The 22500-nt window shown below is 42.4% G+C and overlaps 3 protein-coding genes across 4 annotated transcripts in view; 1 reads left to right on the top strand and 2 right to left on the bottom strand.

Moving 5' to 3' along the window:
- LOC134463764 (copine-8) overlaps positions 1-22500 on the bottom strand; it is a 195305-nt gene that overhangs the window by 158521 nt on the left and 14284 nt on the right. The window lies entirely within an intron of this gene.
- On the top strand, positions 2322-4538 carry LOC134463763 (P2X purinoceptor 7-like). The gene is made up of 4 exons (XM_063217025.1): positions 2322-2822; positions 3122-3191; positions 3890-4044; positions 4376-4538. The coding sequence occupies exons 1-4, from the start codon at positions 2716-2718 to the stop codon at positions 4536-4538; spliced, it is 495 nt and encodes a 164-aa protein (XP_063073095.1). The 5' UTR covers positions 2322-2715.
- Positions 5275-7045, bottom strand: LOC134464750 (uncharacterized). The gene is made up of 5 exons (XM_063218097.1): positions 6836-7045; positions 6653-6729; positions 6294-6474; positions 5405-5654; positions 5275-5314 (listed from the first exon to the last, which is right to left on the bottom strand). The coding sequence occupies exons 1-5, from the start codon at positions 7008-7010 to the stop codon at positions 5275-5277; spliced, it is 723 nt and encodes a 240-aa protein (XP_063074167.1). The 5' UTR covers positions 7011-7045.

The raw sequence follows: 22500 nt of genomic DNA, 5'->3' as shown, positions 1-22500 counted from the left end.
AACCCTGCCACATATTAGCTCTAGCCAGTCTAGAAATGAACCAGCCAATCCTAATTACCGCAAGCTTTCAGCCAGGCTGGTGAGCTAATTGGTGAGATCAACTTTTATTAGGAAAACAGGCAAGAAGACTTTTACTTTCTCAATCCAGTTTGTCCACCCCTGTAAGTGAGTGAGTGAGTGAGTGAGTGAGTGAGTGAGTGAGTGAGTGAGTGAGTGAGTGAGTGAGTGAGTGAGTGAGCGAGCGAGCGAGCGAGTGAGTGAGTGAGTGAGTGAGTGAGTGAGTGAGTGAGCGGGTGAATGAGCGAGTGAGTAAAGTGATGGCGTGAGTATGAGTGAAGAGGGGATTACTTTAAATATGTGCGTGTCAGGGAATCAATCAATTCACTCAAAATTCCACAAAACTTTAGGCTTCATAGGCAGATCTCATTCAACAAAAGAACATGGCTAGGAAGTGCAGCGAATGCGCCGTGTGCGCGTGCGCACACACGCGCAAACACGCGCACACACACACACACACACACACACACACACACACACACACACACACACACACACACACACACACACACACAGACAAACAGTGATGGCGTAATGTTTATCCTGGCTGTCACTGGGAATGGATCTCATTCTCACCATCACACCGTACGCCATCACACCCTGGCCTTTTCATGAGGCTAAAATAAGCCTTGCAGGTGTACCAGTCACACACATGCTCTCTCTCTCTCTCTCTCTCTCTCTCTCTCTCTCTCTCTCTCTCTCTCTCTCTCTCTCTCTCTCTCTCTCACACACACACACACACACACACACACACACACATACACACACGTCTCTCTCTCTCTCACACACACACACACACACACACACACACACACACACACACACACACACACACACACACACACACACACACACACACACACACACACACACACACACACACACACACACAGACACACACACACACACACACAAGTAAATAATAGGGAGCGGAAGCAGGAAATGAAATAAAGGTGGTTTTTTCCTATTTTCCCAATAGCATCCTTCCATAGGTTCACTGTGTGTGTGTGTGTGTGTGTGTGTGTGTGTGTGTGTGTGTGTGTGTGTGTGTGTGTGTGTGTGTGTGTGTGTGTGTGTGTGTGTGTGTGTGTGTGTGTGTGTGTGTGTACACCTGTGTGTGTGTGTGTGTGTGTGTGTGTGTGTACACCTGTGCGTGCCTATGTGCACGCATGTGTGCGTGCCTGCGTGTGTGATGATTATGTTTCATTCCCATTGGATGACATTAGAATATGGCAATACCAAGTCCAATATGGTGTACAATAACAGTGACCATTCAATGACAGTTCACAATAGTACACCACTGATTCTTGAGAAAGTGGCTAAAACAGGTTGTAATGTTGACAGAAAAAAAAAAGTGAATTACAAAATTATATGGTATATCCTCGTAGACTAAGGTCTTGGCTTTTCAGAAATGCACAAGGCCAATCTCCCCATTATGTATTTTTTTCAGAAATCAGGCTTTTCTCCGGTCATACCTTGTTTTTTGTCAACACCGTCAGACACAATTAAAAGTTATTAAAATTGTATTGATTTGGTTGCATATGTATCTGGAGTTTTTAAGTGATTATGTGTATTTTTTTGTTCACACATATGCCTTTAAATGTTGAAAATTCACTTCTGTTCTATTTTAATACTGTTTCATGTGTTCTAATTTTAAAATATGTACCGTCATACGATGCTTACCTAACGCCTAAATACAACAAACAATTTTTTGTAATTTCACAAATATTCGTGTAGGCTTAAATTGGCTATTACTTTGATATTTCAACAACTCCTAAGGAAAATGTTGTAAGCACATTCCTTTAAAATGTCCAAAACTCCTTCTTACGGTGGTGACTTAAGAACTGACGGTGGTGACAGTAATCTGAGAGTGGTGAAAGTGGCCTAATTAGTACCTGCATTTAGCAAAATAAATAGCCCTCTCAAGTCAATGGCATCTTGCATAAACACTTTATTTTTGTGTGTGCACAGTATGAGCATGTGTTTTTACTTCATTAGTTAGATTATCTAGGAAGTAAGCCACTGGTCGTTGAAAATGTGGTAAAAACAGCTTTTAAGTTGTTCAAATCCAAAATATAGAGGTGTATTATCATACATGTAGGTCTTGGCTGTGCAGTGAATGCATTGGCCAAGCTCCCCATGTTTAACATTTTTCATAAAATGGGCTCTTTCTTGTTTTGTCAACAGCGGCAGACAGAATTAGAAGTAAAAACACATGTTTACTGTATTAAAGTGAATTACTTTAAAGATGGCCTCTCAACGTTATTTCATTAATATTGCCGTGTTCCCCAATGTTATTGAATGTGTTACGCGTTGGTCCCGTTTAAAAAAACGCTGTGGTTATTTTGTTTCAAGCTGGTGTTTAGGGCCGGAAAAATGGCTTGTTCAGAAACGACAGGGTTTTCCGGCTTTCAGGGCTTACCCTCATGAATATGCGTGACGCGATAAGTAGGTGTCTCTGATTGGCTCCCTCTCATGAATATGCATGACGTGATAATGAGGTCTCTCTGATTGGCTCCCTCCCATGAATGAATGAACCCGCCTCCCCCGCTCGCGCTATGTACAACTTTGGGAAGCTGCAAGCTGTTAGCTAGCTTAGCCTACCGGTACTTGGGTCCGTCTGCTGGAAAACATTGTTTTTTGGACTAAAATCTCAACATGTCTTCAGAGATACAGCCATATATATATGATCCTGAGTCAGAGGACGATGGAGAGGTGGAGGAGGAACCGATTCCTCATCGTTTGACGATGAACGTTTCGGAATGGTAATCTCAATGTTTATTATGTTCTTGTCGTGTTATTACAAGTATGCTTAGCGTTTTAACAATCGCTTTCAACTATGCTTTCTAATAATAATAAACAATGTTGTGACCAAGTTCTGATTCTGTAAGCGATCTTTTAGTATGTTGATGTTACAACAACCAGAAAGGGTCTTCCTGCTTAATTCCTCCTCTAAAGTAGTGTGCTTGTCTTCAGATAACAGTTCACCAACACAGAATGATCGTTCGGTAATATTACACCAATATGAAGACAGAAATTGTCTAATACCATTCATGTTTGTTAGGTGTTCATGCGACAATTGTGAAAGAATGCCGCTTGAGGAGGAGAACATTTGCTGCCGTGAGATTCCCCAGGTACGATAGACATTTCATCTCTTGCTCAAAAGCTTGTGTACAACCGTGTTGGGCAGTAATGCATTTCAAAAGTTACGAACTACTACAATGCATCACTTTTCGCTGTAATGCGGTAATGTAAGGCATTACAGGGCAAAACATTTACTACTGTAACATTTACTACTTAGTTACAATGCTATTAACTCAAGTTGCAATGCATTACAATGACCTGGATTGTGGTGGGTCAGAAAGAAGCTATTCCTGAACCTGGTAGTTTCAGTCTGCATGCTGCCAAAGTAGCATGTAATCAGTAATGCATTCGTTTTTGAGTAACTTGCCCAACACTGGTGAGCAATATGCATCATACTCTGATGCTTATGCAGAATACATTTTTGAAGTATAAATGAAAAAGAAATAAACTGTTTATTTCCAACACAAGAGGTAACTTGTCTTAGTAAGCAAGCAGATCCATGTACTTCCGTTATGATCAGCAAACGGTTGGCTCAAAAGGGTTTCAGTGTTTTTCAGTAACATCACTGTCTCTCATTGGGTGGAGTGGAGTAAATGGTGTAACAACTATGTTATGCCATGTGCTAGTGTTATAGGTACCAAAAACATATCTTTTTTTTTTTTTTTTACTTTGGACACCTCTGCACTTGTGTGATGATGGGTAGCCTTTGTCGTTGATAAATTATACACATTCATGTTCAACTTTTTAGGTAATGACAAGACTGACCGATACCATCACCCCTGTTGCCTGCATGAGCCAACACCCTGGACTGGAACCTGTGTGCCTAAATATATATGCACTGCAGAAAGCCCTCAATGACTTCCGGACAGACCACGGAAGCCTGCGAGTGAGAGGCTACCAAAGGTACTCGTTCTGTAAATCTTCAAGGTTAAAACGGTGTGCACAGGCATGCTGTAGTTGTACTATACTCACTGCACTGTTTAAGTGGCAGTAAAATCAGTCACTTCTATTGTAAAACACACAAATCATACACTACACATCGCTACTTATTTTTTTAATCATTACTCATTGTTCCAGACTGAAAGACATACATATCTGTGCACAGTGATTTATGAAAAAGAAATAACACCGGGGGCTCCTGTAAGAAATCGTGCAATTTATTTACAAATGTTACATAAAAAATGCAAAGGCACAACATTGACAAACGGTGTATACAACAATCTTTGTCTTCCAGACGATGCCGGCATCTGGCCTACAGATGCTTCGTCAGTTGGTGCTGGGGCTGGCTGGGGAGAAAAGTCCGCGTTGTCATCCCGGCATGTGTCGTTCGGCGCATCAGACAGGAGTTTCCGGACACGGAGGGCCAGTATGTAGGCTTCAGGGCTGCCCTTGATTGAAGCGGGATCTGTAGGATTCTACAGCTTCTGCCAGTGGAGGGTGGTGGAATGCTGAGGACAGGGGATTCGGAACAGGAATCTTTTCCAGCTCCTCCAAGTATGGCTTAGGGTTTGGGATGACCTCCTCGAACAACAGACTCATCATCTTGTGCACGTAACCTGGGAAATATTGTTCAGTGTAAATATGTATATCCTTTAAAAAAATAATTTGTTACAAATCTAACTTTTCAGTGAAAAGATCAAAACAATTGTGAAATATCTTACGGTATGTTGCTTTTGTCTTCACTGGCTTCACAGAGTATCCTCCCTTTTTGGCCTTGGGGTAGTGGATGCTGTATCTCAAGGTTCCTTTTGTGGTTCTTGCCTGAGTCCGCCCGCCCTGCATTTTCATTGAAGTGAAGTGCTGCCAGATAGTGTCTGTAAATCAAATTTAAGAAGCATATGGTTAGTGGCCCTGTGACCTCAATTGAGCATAACCATAGCAAAACGATGCTTTACGAGTAGGAAAACACATTTCTTTTTGGAAGATATAGACATTGCTATTCGTGTCACTGGCACTACTGCAAACATGTTGAAAAGGCTGGCGTTTACAAACATATAGTACCTGCACAGCATTCCGATGAAAGGAAAGACCACATTCTTGGGTGTGAACCGCAACATCAGGCTGTGAAAGGCTTCCAGAGTTGACGTCTGGTACCGGGAGCTTAGTTTCTCCACATCATTGAGAACCCTCTTGTTAACAAGAATCTTCTCCATCCTCTGTATGGCTTTGGTACCTGAAAAGATAAAGCGCAATGTAAATATCTCTTCAAAAGGCATTGTCACAACATGCGGCGAGTTCATAATAAAAGTATAACAATAAGTACCTGGTTTTAAACCACTTCTTGCGGTCTGTGCTATTGCGGTCAGGGTGGAGGCATTTCGGGAAGATCGGGTTGTCGTGCTCGTGTTTGTTTTGCATATGGTTCATCACAGATTTCCACTTGGCAAGTTTTTCGGCCCCAGAGGAGGAGGATGTTGCACACCAGTACACGTGGTTGCTGATCCCTCGTTGCCACTTCTTCACCACCTCACAGTCCTTCTCTTTAGCTGCTTTTGCCACCTTCTTGGACAGACCTGAGAGTCACAAGAGGTATTAGTGTACTTCACACTTGTCATCGGGGGCAGATTAAGAAGTTATGGCTCCCTGGGCCAGACACCGTCTTGGCCCCCATACCCCCACAAAAAAACCATACCTTGACCCTGCTAATCAGACATGCTAAGAAAACTACACACAGTGCTCACAGCTAGCAGGTAATGGGACACTATGATACACCCCAGTCCCCCATGCTAGAGAGTTCGGGTGCTATAGAACTTTAAACGTATGCAGTGTGTGCGCAGAGGGACAGCAACACATCTTTGCCAGAGGGTGCTGTGGGTGGGTAGAAAATTTGTGTAGGGGGGTGTCGGTGAAAATGTTGTGTTTTTAGATGCAATTACCTGCATTCTTATAAATTTCAGGGCAAGGAATAGCAACCCGACTCACTCCCTCATATTTGGGATGTTGAGATGACAAAATGAGTGTCACATGGCCTATGCTGAGATTACTATAAGCCCAAAAGCGCAACTTTAAATGCCGAACCCACCTAACGGTAATTATGCCTACACAGAAGTCTCATAGGCCTGTTCATTAATCCACCCCTGCTTGTCATGGTCATACATATGAGAATCCTACGTGGAATTAAAAATGCACTTTGTAACCCATAAGGTACTGACCTTTCTCCAAATGCCACACATCATAATAATGGGTTATCTTGCGGTCTCTGAGGAACTTCTGGATCTGGGGGTGACGGTCTGTGACAATGTAGTCCACAGCCACACCCTTCGACTCCAACAGCTGCAGTCCTCTTGTGAGTCCCTCTTTCTCCATATTGTGGCTCCCACCGACTTCATTGCTCTGCGAACACATAGAAAGGAAGTATATATTGACTTAACACAAAGCTTATATATATTGCCTAGGACGTAGTGTTGAGTTATAGAGAAAGAAATGTCAGTGAGAGTGAAAGCAGAGCAGATAATGGGCAATGCGAATTGTGTAAAAATGTCCATCATTCTATACACAAGTGCCCACTAACCTGTACTAGTTGAAGGTCAATGATGCTGTTGGTCTCCAGATTCATAAGACTGTAAGTTCCATACTTGGCACAGTGTCCTTCAAATACAAAACAGGGCTGTTATTCAAATTTCATCACACATTTGGGTCCGTATTGCAACAGTTATACATGATGTGTGCAGATAGACAGATGGAAAGAACTAACCAGGTGAATCTGCCCTCATGTCCCCGCCAAGCTTGACTTTTTTGTGCCTCAGAGACTCCACTTCAGTGTCTTGAAGCTGGTGCCATGAGTGAATCACTGCCGGCTCAAGGAAACGGTTTGCATGCCTCCGGAATGCTGAGTAACTGATGTTTTGGAGGCGCATGGCTTGAAACATCTATAAATGAAAATATATATGTAATAAATAAAAGACTGAGGCAGCTAGTTTTGGTAAACCCCTGCCACATGGGGTAATACAAGCTTTATTATTTCATTACGCAAGCAATGAGTTACTTATGAAAAAGTTATTCAAAAACTACACCAGAAAATCCATAAGGTGTTGAAATAAAAAAAGAGTATACTTTACCCTTTGCACTTGATAGAATGATGATCCACTGAAATATACGGCTGCTGACAGTTGGATGTTGCCTACTGGTGTGCTCTTAAGTAGTGGCTGGCTCTTCCATTGTCTGAAGAACTCACAGTGGTGGCAGATCTGGTCGATGGATAAAAATGTTCCTCGCCTGTATGTTTTCAACTCTGGTGACTTGCTGCACCTTGGACAGCGCTGGAAGAGTTCCATGATATTCTTTTCAAAAACTATGTATTTTTTGTCGGTGTGACCAGTTGTTGATGTTGAGAAGCTGTCACTATTACAGATAAGACGGAGAAAGAGAAGGGGAGAGAACATTAGTTTGACAATAAACTCTTCAATACAAATGTGTGTATTAATGTCTGATGAGAACATGCAGAAGCACTTACGAAAGCTGTGACGATTCTGTTAGCGTGGTCATCGACTGTGCAGCAGGGTCATATGTTGGATCGTGAGGATCAGGATCAGGTAATGAGAGGGTGTCAGTGACGTCAGCAGCAGCTGCAGCAGCGCTGGTGGTGGCCTCCTCCTCCTCCTCCTCTTCCTCCACCCGAGGTCTTTTAGATGGGCGATGTTGAACGGGCCTTATGGGTGTAGAGGATGGTGGGCCCCATGGTGCATCAGAAGTGCCTACTCCTTTGCTTTCACACTTCTTTGCGTCGATGTCGCAATCAAATTGGACTTCTACAGTCAACAAAATGTGTGTTACTGACAGAAGACACTACACACTTTCACATACTGCAATGCCATAACCTGGGTGTTGGGCAGTAATGCATCACAAAAGTAATTAATTATACTGCAATTTTTTTTGCTGTATTGCAGTAATGCAAGGCACTACAGGGGGGGGGATCTGTAATAGTTACTTAGTTACAATATTAAATAACTGAAATTACAAATGCATTCCAATGACCTGTTTTTTAGGGGTATACAGTGTGGTGGGCCAGAAAGAAGCTATTCCTGAACCTGGAAGTTCTTAGTCTGCATGCTGCCAAAAACACCTCCGGGGTTGGAGGTGAAAAATGCATGCCTCATGAGATTGCTTCACACTGCAATAAATGACCAGATCTATATCTTGGCCTATTCTTTTTATGAGAGTAACTAAATTAATGCAAAAGTAGTGTAAATATAGCAATGGTGTAGTGTAAGGGATTTGGAAAAGACAGTAACATGTAATCCGTAATGCATTACAGCTTTTGAGTAACTTGCCTAACACTGGCCATAACATACAGAAAGGAGCAGTAGTAGGGCCTATAGTAACTGCAAGTAGCTACACATTCTGGAATAGCATTTTGCTTCAATTCATAATGATCTGCCTCAAAAGAAAGAAATGAAATATACAGAAACTGAAACAAAAATGTAATGTATAAACAACAAACCTTTGCTTCTCATGTGAGGGCCTAATGTACGCATTGACACCTGAGTAGTGCGCGTCGAACGGCGAGGTCGGTCTGTCTGAGTGGCAACATGGGTAAAGGGTGGCCTCAGTACTTGAGATGTGCTCTGTAGACAGAAAGAAAACGGGTCCCCAAAGCATTAGCATAACAAATGTGTCAATGACTGCAATTACGCATAGGTGAGCTGTGGTGAATATTTTGGAACAGTTTTAGAAACACAGGTTTAGAAACTAGGTACACGTGTGCAGACATCCAAAGTTCCAAAAACTCATTTCAGGGAGATTATCGACCCTTGACACCTCAGACAATCAGAACGGCATTCGTGTTAAAAGGCGTGTATATTAGTGTGCTTTATATCGTCCAGTCTGCATAGAACACCTGCCTGCGATTTCTACTGGGACTTTTGCAGGGCGCACAAGTAATTATCTTTCTCTGTCCCGCATTGCCAATTGGAAAAACGTAGGCTACATAGTCTAAAACCAGGGATATTTTATCTGACTCGCGGGCAACGGGGAGTCGCTTTCAATGAACTTTATGGACACTTAGGATGTCTGCGTGTGTTATTTGGAAATGACCCTTGAAATGAGCACAGCTGCGTCCATCTTCGAGTGCCTGCGCGACCATCCGTAATGGCGATCTGGAGACAGTGATTGTACTGTGCGCGGCAGCTAAAGCCAATCACCCGATAGTTCAAAAATACCTACACTAACCAAAGCTTTGCCACCATTTCGTGACTTCGAAACATAAACGAATGAGGAGTATAACGTTATACAACAGGTAAACGCAAATTGGGCGTGTTAGTAAGCAAGAAGCACTTTCAAAGCCAGGGCAAAGGGGCGAAAATAAACACAATTGTTTTGTTTACTCGTTTGAACACACTCCGGTGTACTGCGCGGATTAATCTGAGTTCAGTAGCTCAAAAAAGGGCTCAGTTGCATAAAACATTCTTTTTTGTTTTACTTAGCTTGGTCACTATCGTGCTGATACAGAACTGGAGCTAGACACACGCCAGTCAGTGGCTGTGGCTATGTAGCTCTAATTCTACCCATATCAGGCTGCCACAGAACGAAACAAGCATGTTGTTAGCCTATTGTAACAAAACACTGGATGCAAAACTTCATAATCCACGACTTACCGCTTGTGGGCTGGTGCCTGTTCTACGTGATGGTATTGACCCAGGTCGTAGAATCAGCCTTGTAGCGAAGCCACGGCTATATTCCCCCATGTTAGTGAAGTCGCTGTCCTGGAAATGTGTGGAACACAACACTAGCGTCTTGTTATATTTAGCTGGTTGTGATGTCCCATAGATGAACTCCAGCCATTTCTTCCGATCATCCTCCTTTTTGGGCAAGAAATGCATCGATGTCGATGCTTTAGTGCCACAAATTGCACACGAACGAGTATGTTCTGCCATGCTAATAAACAGTTAGCTTACTTAGCTTCTCAGAACCGCGGGTCTTCAATCTCAACAACAACTTCCTCTGGGGGGAGGTTCTTATCAAGGGCTCTGGTGAGGGCGGGGAGGGCAGTTTGGGGGTGGGTTGGCCCCTCATTTGCATTAGGAACGCCCCGTTTCGATGTGACGTACGAGAGAAGGGCTTTTCTTATTCGCTCCAGAAACTGCATAATTTATTTAAATTAGGAAACGCGCCAAGGGGAGGTGACGCCCCACTATGGGACCTTGGATGTTTGTGTAGCTATGGGTGACAGTCCGTTTGACAATAGGAACAGGTAAAACCGGGTTTTATGTGAAGTTGGCCTTTAACAATTCAACATAACTGTAGATACTTATTGTATGCATATTCTTAAAACATGTCAAAAACACGTAAAACATGTGTTTTTTGGTGAACTCCATCAGATGTCACCACCGTCAGGTTTTCTGACAAAAAAACCTCCAAATGCACCTCAGTGGTGGCTAGAGTATCATTTTGGATCACAAATATTACTAACATGCCTAGTAATGTTTCATTAACCAGCACAATTTAGTAAAATATGGAACAAAATGATGAGCAGAACAAAATCTGACGGTGGTGACATCTGACGGTGTGAGACAAAAAAACACTCTTTTAAATATTATGCATTGTTTGTTCACATTAGCCATTTCATTTTCGCTCTGTTTCTTGGGTGCTTCATACCTTTTCTGAAAAAAATTATATTTATTAACATTAATGTAATACAATACTATTAAAACCCCCGACGGTGTTGACAGTTTATGGTTGGGACAGTACCAGTGTCCAAACAAATTAACAAATTGAGGACAAAATAATAAACTTACAGGAGCTTCAGTGATGGTGAAGTAGGCAATAGAGCTAAAGGTTTGAAAAGGGGTCCTCAGTAATGAAAATTACCTTGTGCATACCTGATTTTATTGTCTTTTAGAAAAAATCTGACGGTGGTGACCAATATGCTGGACACATTTTGAGCAATCAGTAAATAATAGTAAATATTGTTTTACATCCACTATGTGCACATCTGTAGAACCACTTTAATATGGTCTTCCACATCATGGTGATATTGTTCAATTCTGTTGGTGATTTTTGTATTTTAAGTCAATTGAAATGATGATGCCAGTCCTTGGGACAGGCGTTTTTACAGGGTGTGGACAGGTTTATAGCCATGAAAAGTAATAAAATTACACTTAAATATTTCAAACAACTGTGTATTCGTGTGACAGACCCCTTGGCCATTACGTGGGTTCATTTTGTTTGTGAAAATTTAGTTGATTTTCAACAGAATTAATATTTTACTGCAGGGACATGTTTTTGCCAAACTTTCAAGAATCAGTGACACATTGGCTGACTATACAGTATGTGCTCTGCTGGAAAGCAGCTGGGAAGCATCATTCTTCCCTTGGGGATGGAAATTGCAGCCCGAGAATAAATAATGTGACATCATTTGAGATTAACAGATCTACAACATTGTAAACAAATATTATGAAAGTATATGAAAAATATAGCCAATAATCTAGACTTTTATTTCAAAATGGCCAATGTCTAAAGTACTGTAGGCCAAGTACATGTTTTGGCACATGTTTCTTGCCTGAGGAAGATCCCTCTGTTGGATCGAAACGTTGCCGAATGTAAAAATGAAATAAAGTTGTATTTTTGGAGTTAATACCCAGTGTGTGGACCACTTCATCACACATTTTCTTGCTTCCATCAGTCATGTTGATAAATTAATGATTTAGCGTAAGCTGACAGATGGGTCAGATGTGTCAGAAAAGCCTCAGGGTTTTCAGAAAGTGTTAAAACATTTAAAAGCATTCGCTTTATGTAGCTCCTGAGGCTTTTACGGTCTAAAATTAACCATAGTATACCCCTATTTTGAGGATAGGTTTACAAGTTTACAAGTTTACAAGTTTATTTATTTAAGAAAGGGACAGCATATATTGCCAGCATTTAAACAAAAATGCTAAATATACAAGATTGTAGCCAAGAGGCTAATTTCCGTCTTTTGTCCCTTGACAGGTTTGATGTTCCTTAAAAAAGATTATAGTCATTCATAAATCACTTGTTCATAAACACCTGCAGATAAATCTGCACAAGACAAACTGGAAAAACAGGTACAGCAGCATTCCATGCATGTCGCACTGTGATGTAAGCCACTGCCTTTGGCTAAAGAACACTAAGCACAGGTAATAACCCATGACTGCCATTAGCGAAAACACACACACACACACACACACACACACACACACACACACACACACACACACACACACACACACACACACACACACACACACACACACACACACACACACACACACACGCACAAACAAACACTGTAGTGCCATGTTCTGTAAGACTATGTGGACACTGTAAAACAGGTAGGGCCTACTGCTAAACTCAAGAAGACGCATCTCCCTGGGGTCATGTGGCCTTTCAGGATGTCTTAATTACAGTGAGCGAATCAGCTCGGCTCTGCTCTGCTCTGCTCTGTGACATTTCATCTCATCTCAGCTCCCATGGCCTCCCTGCTCTGCTCTGTCTGCTCTGCTGTGCGACGTGATAATTATTATACCTCAGCTTGATGGCCTATCCGCCCCAATACTGAGGTGGTTCGACAGTCAGGCACAAGATGAGAAACTGTAACTCAAATGTGAGCCACTGGATGGGCATGGGTTATTATAGGAACCTTTAGTCATGCTGAAACAGAAATGTGAGGTAGCAGCTGGAAACAGGCTATAATCATGGAAGTTTTACGCATGGCTTTATTTTTTAATTATTGTTACTTTTGATTATTTTGATTTCATACATAACTGTATGGCAGAGCTTTAGTGTGTCAAAGATATTTAAAAAATATGTAGTTTTTTTTATCAGTAGTGCCTTTCATTTACACGGCAACCCTGCCATCGGGGCTTGAAGATGAACAATCGGAAGACTCCTTCCAGAGTAGGGAGTTTTTAAGATGACCAGGGTTCAGTGGTGGACAGTAACGAAGTAAATGTAATTCGTTACTGTACTTAAGTAACATTTCCATACTTTCATACTTTACTCAAGTATTTTTATTTGGTAAGACTTTATACTTTTACTTCACTACATTTCAAAGCGAAATTTAGTACTTTCACTCCGTTACATTTACAGAAACACTCGTTCCTTACTCGTTCCTTTTTTAAAAAAAAGGCGATACACGGCAGGTGAATTAATTCATTTTTAATGCCCTGGTCAAATGAAATCTGAGATTTCACGCTTGTGTGAAGAAAGTGAAACTGAATCCGATTGGCAGACTCAGAGATTCGGCATTGTGATTGGTTGTAATGTGTCACGTGACAACAAGCTCTACTGTAGGCCTACAGAATTAGTTTCAGAAGGAAAGCGAGCAGAGCAATAGGCCTACCCAGAGCCATCTAATAACAGAGTTGCGCAAACCGGGGACCAGGAAGTCGGTTGGTGATGTGATTTGCGTAGATTAAAATGTTTCTTAACAGTAAACTTCTGTTCGTTGGAAACTAACACAGAACCATCACATACAAAACAAAGATTAAGTACAAACAAATTACATTACCTTTACCACATTTTCTGTGTTCTACGGCCACCTCCTGGAACTAAGTAACTTCTAATAGAACTAAAGTCAATGGGGATTTCCATGTTAACGCTCCGTGAGGCTCCATGAGAGCCGCCATTGCTGTGGAAAGATTGGTCCATAGAGGTCTATGGGAGTGGCGTAACTCTGATATTAGATGGCTCTGGGCCTAGCCACTGATGTGTCCACTGTTGCGCCTTGCGAGACGAATTGAAATAAGAAGAAACGGTACTTTGTAGTAACACGCGGAAAGCACAGCAAAACAATAAAGCAGGCGACAATAACGTTGTTAGAGTGTAGCGTCGTATTCGTTGTGTGAGGGGGGAGAGGTTTAGCTCGTAGGCTGCACTCGCCTGTCAAAGACGAAATGTGTCAGATAGGTTTCGCATTTGAACTGAATAATCAGCGAATTGATACTTAATGTTGGCCCTACTGCTTATTTGACTTACTGTGCTATATCTGTGTTATGTCTTACAATAGAGTCACATAATTGCCGCGTTGCCGTGTTGATTTCTTGAGTCAAGTAGGCTACACAGGATGCCTAAACATGCTGCTTATTCCAAACCATGCAGGTCCAGGCGCACAACTCCGTGATAGCATTCTTTCCCCTCAATACATTGCAGTATTTTCTGAAGTAGTTTGGGATATCAATTACTTGTCTAATAGACTCCCCTGTCACCAAAAAAATGATTTGCTTCAACTTTATGGAAAAGAGGCTTGTGTAAAGGGTTTGTATCTTTACATGAGGATTGCCATGCATATGTTGCAAAGTGAGGCTACATGCAACATGTCCTTGCAACATGTATCCTTTCCCTTAAGTCAGGTCAGTAGGCTACAGTGGGTATGGAAAGCACTGGCAATACCACCAAAGTGAGGTTGTAAAAAACAAGAGTAAGAACGTTTTTTTAAAAAAGAGAAAAAAAGTGGACTTTGGCTAAATATTGGCTCAGTGATGTGCACAAGCACAAAAGGCTTTTTCATGATCAGACAGATAAGTGTTCCAAAAGTTGTATCAAGTAGGCTATTGCAAATCATTAGCATCTAGCAAATAGAGACCATTGCAAGTATATGAAGATGTTCCTATCTTTAAAGGTAGCTTAGAATCGCAAGAAGTCTGTTTGTCCATACATAGGCCTAAGCCAACCTTAACATAACCAAACACTACATAATAATAATAATAAGAAGAAGAAGAAGAAGAAGAAGAAGAAGAAGAAGAAGAAGAAGAAGAAGAAGAAGAAGAAGAAGAAGAAGAAGAAGAAGAAGAAGAAGAAGAAGAAGAAGAAGAAGAGGTCTACCAAAACCATAATTATAACAAAAATTAAACATAAAGCACTTTATTGGCTACTACTCTAACTCCTTGCTGTCACAAATAAGTAGGCCTATACTGGACTGTAGGCCTACGGCTGGGGTGGGGGTATTGTAGTAGTTGTTCTAATAGGCATATAATCAATTTCAGCCTAATCATTCTTAATATTAAAGACCCTTTCATGTGTTATTTTGGGCATGTTAGGGTCAGTAGTAAATGGTTAGAGAGGTGAAAAATGAAACTTCTGATGCTATAACATCCATGGACTTTCTCCACAGTGTTTCTGAGGCCTGTTATGGCCTAGTTCTAACATGTTGGTATAGCCTATGCAAATCAGGGGATATTTAATTAGATATGACCAAACTAGGCCTACAACACTTAAATATTAAAATTGCACCAAAGGCTTCATTTTTAAGTTTTTACTTTTTACTTTTAGTACTTAAGTATTTTTGACGGCAGATACTTTTGTACTTCTACTCAAGTAAAAAAGTGAGGTGAATACTTTCACTTTTACTTGAGTAGTTTTCAATGCAAGGTAACTGTACTTTTACTCAAGTACATAACTGGTGTACTTCATCCACCACTGCCAGGGTTGCGTCTTCGTCTAAACGGCAAAAAATCCATAACATGTTCACGTCACATCCCATCTTCACTCTTATACGCTGGGCCAAAATACAGGACATTTCAAATTCTAACATCCTGTAGCCCCTTAATGCACGCCGTACCTCCTGTGGCACACTGTAATAGGCATTGAAAGTTAACTACTATAGTACTACACTACTATGTCAGTGCACAGGGACTTTAGTAATACATTATGACTTGGTCATTGCCATTCTGATAACAGCTAATTTATAAAGCCGTGTCTTAAGGGGTTAAATAAAACATCCAATATTGTTGTGTAAGTGACATTCAGGAGCGTATGAAAGAGGGTAAAATATCTGATATGTCTTGTCTGAGTTCTGTGATGATTTAACATGTGTCATGAACACCTGAATGTCAGTTATACAATGAATGACATTAAAACTACAGTACACTGTATATCATCTCAACAGAATTCAAGACAAATTGGATATTTTACCCAGTTTCATGAGCTCCTGAATGTAAAATGACACCTCAAAGTGCACCAGCTGTATATTCAGGTTTGTATCCAGTCAAAAAAAAAAACATTACAAAAAAACAACAAAACCAACACAAACGCTGTGTTATATATGCCAATAGTTTTAAAAAAAGAAACCCAGACACAGGCAGACAGGTTCAGACTGAGCCTAAATCAATTCACAGCAATCACCCCACTGAATGGGAGGGTGTAATCCGATCAGCACAAAAAAATCAACAACCCATTCACTGAAACCCAACATCCCCAATCAGTCATGCCATCTTGACACAGCCTGTCATTTTCAACATGGCTGAATGTCATGGATGCCTCCCCCCATTGTGGTTGCTTAGCAATGTGGTGCTTCAGACGATTTGTATAAAGACACATTCATACCCTACGAATGCGTGACAAGGGTACAGATACATTATATACATACAGACTTTATTTCACATTTCTGACTTCTGTTAATTTTCAACGTTTGACACAAATTTGAAGAGCTTGCAATTGGGGATGAAACCGATGACCACACACACCATGCCAAAAAGACAGTGGTAGGTATCTCTCTCTCTCTCTCTCTCTCTCTCTCTAATTTTATGCCCCTTTGACCATGCAAGTTCACCTCACTTATCAGTACAAGCATTCCCCAAACACCTGCAGGTGATGTAGTGCAGGTCTGCCATTATGCACCAAATCGCTCTCAAAACACCAATTCAAGCTGCTCAAGTCATTCAGTGAACCAATCATATCCTGGGTAATCATTTAGTGAACCAATAACATCCTGGGAAATAATCCAGTGGACCAATCATACACTGGAGAATAACCAAAGAGCCAATCATACCATTGGAGAGTCCAGCCATGAGAGCCATCGAATTTCAGCCTCGGAACTAGGAGGCCTTTGGGTAATGAACACTAACCACAGGTAATAACCCATGACTGCCATTGGCTAACACACACACACACACATACACACACACACACACACACACACACACACACACACACACACACACACCACACACTAACACACACACACTGTTCTACATAATGATGTTCACAATGGTGGAGTGATGGCCCGTTAAATGCAGAGATCTGAGATTTTTGTTTCTTGTCTTTATTTACCGTAAGCAGGGAAACAAAATCACACTGAGAAGATAAATATCTCTTTTACATGTGAGCCCTGGTCAAGACCTTAATCTGTGAAAATAAACGTGTATATTTTGTATTTTTACTTTTTTTTTTTAAACCACTGAGAGCCAAATTCTCAAACCCCCCAACCTCCAACTATATGTAGGCTGCCATTTTGACCTGGACTCCCTGGCAGAGGAGACTCTTAGTCTCAAGGGAACGATTCTGGATAAATAAGGGATTCTCTTGATGTAAACTGTATGTGCAACAGGCAGAAATGCCCAGCAGGATGTAACACCTTCCTGTGCAATCCTGAAGTTCTGGCAAGATAACCAGAACACCAGGAAATGAGAAGATCATCCGAAAGTGCGTATGTGGATGGAGGAAAGTGACCACGTTTAGGGGCATTCGAATCCACCAGGGGACAGCACTATGTGGACAGAAGGGCCGACAGCAACCTTGCTCTGCAACAACAGGTGAGACAAGAGGGACCAAAAGCCAGGGCAAAAACCACAGAGCCAATGGACCCAATGCTGCTGACGGCGTGAGGGGTAACACAGGAGGAAGGTCCACTGGTGGAGAACGAGCCCCAATGTGAGCACGAAGACCCAGTAACATCTATCAGCTGCAGGGGGTGACAGGGAGACGTCTCTGTCATTGCTCCGCCACCAGGAGACGTTTCAGGATTAGAGGAGCGAAACGTTGGTGAATGGTGGTTCCTGACTGATGACCCTGCAGCTGACCCATGGGCAACGGAGGAGGTGCGACGGACAGGCAGCAACACCCAGCAGGACATAACACCTTCCTGTGCTATCCATATGGCCATGAATCTACAGCAAAGCCCACCTATCCACACATAGTCATTCTACACAGTCCAATTAGGTGAGAAACGGCTCAATCTGGCAACCCTGCTAGCAGCTACTATCAGCACCTTACGCAGCCTCCCCTGCTGGGGCTGCCCGTTGTCAGACTAGATGCCTGTTAACCTGTTAAGACACAGCATCATAAAATTGCTGTTACCCGAGTGGCAATGACCAAGTCATGGTGCATCACTAACGGCCCTGTGTTATGTCATAAAATTGTAGTACTATGGTAGTTAACTTTTCAATGACTATTACAGCGTGCCACTGGAGGTACGGCGTGCATTAAGGGGCTACGTACAGGTTACTGTTTTACAGGACAACCCCCCCCATTCCCCCCCCCCCCAAACACACACACACACACATACACAGACCTCGACACACACACACATATATATGATATACATTGACATAAACATACGTATGCTGCATTCACACACACACACACATACACACAAACACACACACACACACACACACACACACACACACACACACACACACACACACACACACACACACACACACACACACACACACACACACACACACACACACACACACACACACACACCTACACAGACCTCGACACACACACACATGTATATGATATACATTGACATAAACATACGTATGCTGCATTCACACACACACACACATACACACAAACACACACACACACACACACACACACACACACACACACACACACACACACACACACACACACACACACACACACACACACACACACACACCTATGAATTGTGTCATTTTGTGGCAAGGCGAGGACATATTGATCGAGCAGTGCTGCTTTTCTTTCTTTCTTCCGCAGATCCACTCTGTCGTCTCTTTTTTTTCACCCGTCTCCTTTCATCGTATCTCCCTCTCCGCACCTTTTTGTGTCTTCTCCATGGGAGTATTGAACGGTCTCGCCACAGGTTCACCACTCCCAGCGTGTGGCTCTAGGCGGGCGCCTTTTGTCCTCTCTCTCTCTCTCTTTCTCTCGCTCTCTCTCTCTCTCTCTCTCTCTCTCTCTCTCTCTCTCTCTCTCTCTCTCTCTCTCTCTCTCTCTCTCTCTCTCTCTCTCTCCGCAGGTCCTCCACTCCCAGCATGAGGCTTTCTCTCTCAACACTTTCTCATCTTTTCCAAGCTCCTCGTCTTTTTCCTCCCTCTCTCTCTCTCTCTCTCTCTCTCTCTCTCTCTCTCTCTCTCTCTCTCTCTCTCTCTCTCTCTCTCTCTCTCTCTCTCTCTCTCTCTTCGTCCCCATCACAGACCGTCACTGGGTCAATGCAGCCAAAAGGTCAAGTGTTCGATGGCTCTGCGCCCCCACATTCCCCGATCTGAGGCGTTGGTTGGTGCTCAGTATGAGCGAGCATGTGTAAGAGCACACAAATACACACATGCACATGCACGCACGCAAAAAAAAACACACACACACGCACGCGCACACACAGACACACAAAAACACACACACACACACACACACACACACACACACACACACACACACACACACACACACACACACACACACACACACACACACACACACACACACACACACACACACACACACACACACACACACAGCAGGGCATCCATTAGCTACCTCCACAAGCTGTGTCCATCAGAAGCCAATGGAATTTCCACTGTGAGTATGTGGATGAATGTGTATAGAGTGTGTGTGTGTCCATGTGCATGTGCGTGCATGTTGTCTTTCTTATGCAAGCATTTCCTCAAATACAGTACGTGAAAGGAAATGTTAGAGTAACTATGACTTATACAGATCCCTGCAAAATAACTTTGCCTCACACTGTGTCAAACTGGTGACAGTTTTGTACAGGCCCAGGATAAGGACATCTATAAGGGTCCCAAACCAATACATACAATGAAATGAGGACCCAATTCTGAGACTGTCCGGCGCAAGGACAACTGACCCCTTTGTCCCTCCCTGTCGTCTTCCCTGATCACAGTGGTGTTTTCCATTCCACTGCAATTGCTTTCCGCTGACAATCTGTTAACAAGACAGACACACCCATGGCAGCTCGGCAGCAAAAACCGCTATGCAAATACCCGGTGAGAGCATTGTGGTCAGCTAGGTGACATCTTCTCTGGTCTGACTGCATGGAAAGTGACGGGGGTTATAGTCGTCTACTTTCACTAAAGGCCAGTGGCATATAAGCCAAGAAGAAAAAACAAAAGTGCTAAGTAATGAACTTATATTTACTGGTCTAACCAAAGTACAGCTTTGTAGCCAAAGATGTCTATGGCGGGTAATTAAAATTCTTAACAAAATCTACATCTTATTCTTACTCATCACAATTTATACAAGTTCATACATAGACAGTTAAGGGACCTAAAATAACCCTGAAGTCCACATGTCGAGGGAAAAATGGCTACATCTGTTTGAAAACGGCTGCCTGTGTTTGAGAAAAGAGCTGTATTCAATTATTTCCTTTTTATTTCATTTTCTTGCAATTCAATTATGTGATGTGTGCAACTCTATTGTCTGACAATGGCAGTGTTTAACTTTGCTCTATAAAGGATTTGATAATGAACTAATTTCTGTTACTTGCTTGCTAAGAGTCAGAGGGGACCTTCAAGAAGGGAAAGAAGTGATTCACAATTCGGAGGTCAGATTCATCTTCTATTTGTGTGTTATTATGCTCAGGGCCCTAAATAAAATAAAAAATCACCACCAGCCAAAATGGCTAGTTGATGAAATCTCACTAGCCAAACATACACTCAATAATGGTTAAAAAAGTGTCTAGCAAGTTGGTCTTTTCTACCGGCCAAAATGGAAATTCACCAGCATTTGGCTGGTTGGCTGGTGTTCATTTAGAGCCCTCATTATATTATATTATATTATACTGTGATGGAGACCTGGAGTAATTACGGAACACTGTGGGTTGAACATCCACACGGCTTAATGTTCAACAAGAGACAAACAAACAATACAGAATCACATTAGAGCCATCAGAACACAATGGTGTCTGGTGTGTGTGTGTGTGTGTGTGTGTGTGTGTGTGTGTGTGTGTGTCTGGTGTGTGTGTGTGTGTGTGTGTGTGTGTGTGTGTGTGTGTGTGTGTGTGTGTGTGTGTGTGTGTGTGTGTGTGTGTGTGTGTGTGTGTGTGTGTGTGTCTGCGTGTGTGTGTGTGTTTGTGTGTTTGTGTGCGTGAGCGTGTGCGCGTGTGTGCGTGCGCGCGTGCGTATTTTGCCATAAGCAGATAACAGTGATGAAGAGGCAGAGACCATTGCTAGAGAGGTCACAGGAGGTTCAACTCCTGAGCAACACAGCAAACACATGCACACACACTGAACACACACAGGCAGGGACACACACGCACGCACGCACGCACTCACGCACGCACACACACACATGCAGCAGTTGGTCATTGTAAGACTAGTGGAAAGTGTCTGTCCCAAAATATCAGTCCCCTTCCAAACTCACTGATGAAGACAGTAAGGTCATTGTATCCTCAGCAGGGACTGGGAAAGTGTCCCTCCCAAATAAAATTCCATGGGTTATGCCGGTGACTAGGGTGTGATGACGTCCAAGTGGTCATATTACTATGAAGTCACCAAGGGAGAGGTGACAGACAGTCTGGTCATTGTTGGCTTAACAGAAATAGTGTGGTCAGGTGTGGTGTAATGGTTAAGGAGTTGGACTGTAGATTACAGGGTTGCAGGTTCGAATCCTGCCCTTACCACTCCCTACATCTCTATCCTTGAGCAAGGCTCCTAAACCCCACATTGCTCCAGGGACTGTAACCAGTAGCCTGTAATATCTGTAAATGGCTTTGGGTTACAAAGCATCAGCTACGTGTAATGTAATGAAAAATGTAATGAACAGTGTAATAGACTGGGAAAGTGTCTCTCCCAAAGTCAGCGGTGACAGTCAGGTCATCGTATGTGTAGCAGAATACAAGACTAGAAAAGTGTCCCTCCTACGTAAATACAATTTAAGGGATCATGCCGGTGACGTTGTAGAGGGAGTGTTAGGCATATATTAAATTGAGAAAACGTCCCTCCTAAAGTCAGTGGTGACAGTCAGGTCATTGTATGCTTAGCAGTAGGGAACATGTTCCTCCCGAATAAAATTGTACTAGTTACTAGGCTGTGAAATCCAAGTGACCTTTACAGTGTTACCGAGGGTGCGGTCAGTGTTGACAGTGTAGTCGTTGTAAGTCAAATGTTTTGCCTATATTAGACTGTGGAACTGAATTTTTCAAACTCAGTGATGGTGACAGTCTGGTCATCGTAGGTTTAGAGGTATTTTTTGAAAACATTAAATTTGAGGGCTCATGCAGCTGACTGTTACTACCTGTGAGGTGTGAAATCCAGGTGACCATTACTATGATGCTACAGAGGGAGCGGTCAATGGTAACAGTATGGTCATTAATAAGGATTGTAACTATTGGCCTATACTTGGATAGGAAACTATCCCTCACAAAGTCAGTGACGACAGTCTTATTATGGTCATTAT

The sequence above is a fragment of the Engraulis encrasicolus genome, chromosome 15 (genome assembly GCF_034702125.1).
Source record: "Engraulis encrasicolus isolate BLACKSEA-1 chromosome 15, IST_EnEncr_1.0, whole genome shotgun sequence".
Taxonomy (NCBI): domain Eukaryota; kingdom Metazoa; phylum Chordata; class Actinopteri; order Clupeiformes; family Engraulidae; genus Engraulis; species Engraulis encrasicolus.
Note: the sequence above shows the minus strand (reverse complement) of the source record. Positions and strands in the feature narration are given on the sequence as shown.

Bases quoted from the DNA above. Each gene is read 5' to 3' on its own strand.
- LOC134463763 (XM_063217025.1), top strand. From the start codon at position 2,716: ATGTCTTCAGAGATACAGCCATATATATATGATCCTGAGTCAGAGGAC. The intron at 2,823-3,121 runs GTAATCTCAATG...CATGTTTGTTAG, and splicing joins ACGATGAACGTTTCGGAATG to GTGTTCATGCGACAATTGTG. The intron at 3,192-3,889 runs GTACGATAGACA...TCAACTTTTTAG, and splicing joins GCTGCCGTGAGATTCCCCAG to GTAATGACAAGACTGACCGA.
- LOC134464750 (XM_063218097.1), bottom strand. From the start codon at position 7,010: ATGTTTCAAGCCATGCGCCTCCAAAACATCAGTTACTCAGCATTCCGG. The intron at 6,730-6,835 runs GTTAGTTCTTTC...TTGTATTTGAAG, and splicing joins CATGAGGGCAGATTCACCTG to GACACTGTGCCAAGTATGGA. The intron at 6,475-6,652 runs GTTAGTGGGCAC...ATGTGTTCGCAG, and splicing joins TTGACCTTCAACTAGTACAG to AGCAATGAAGTCGGTGGGAG.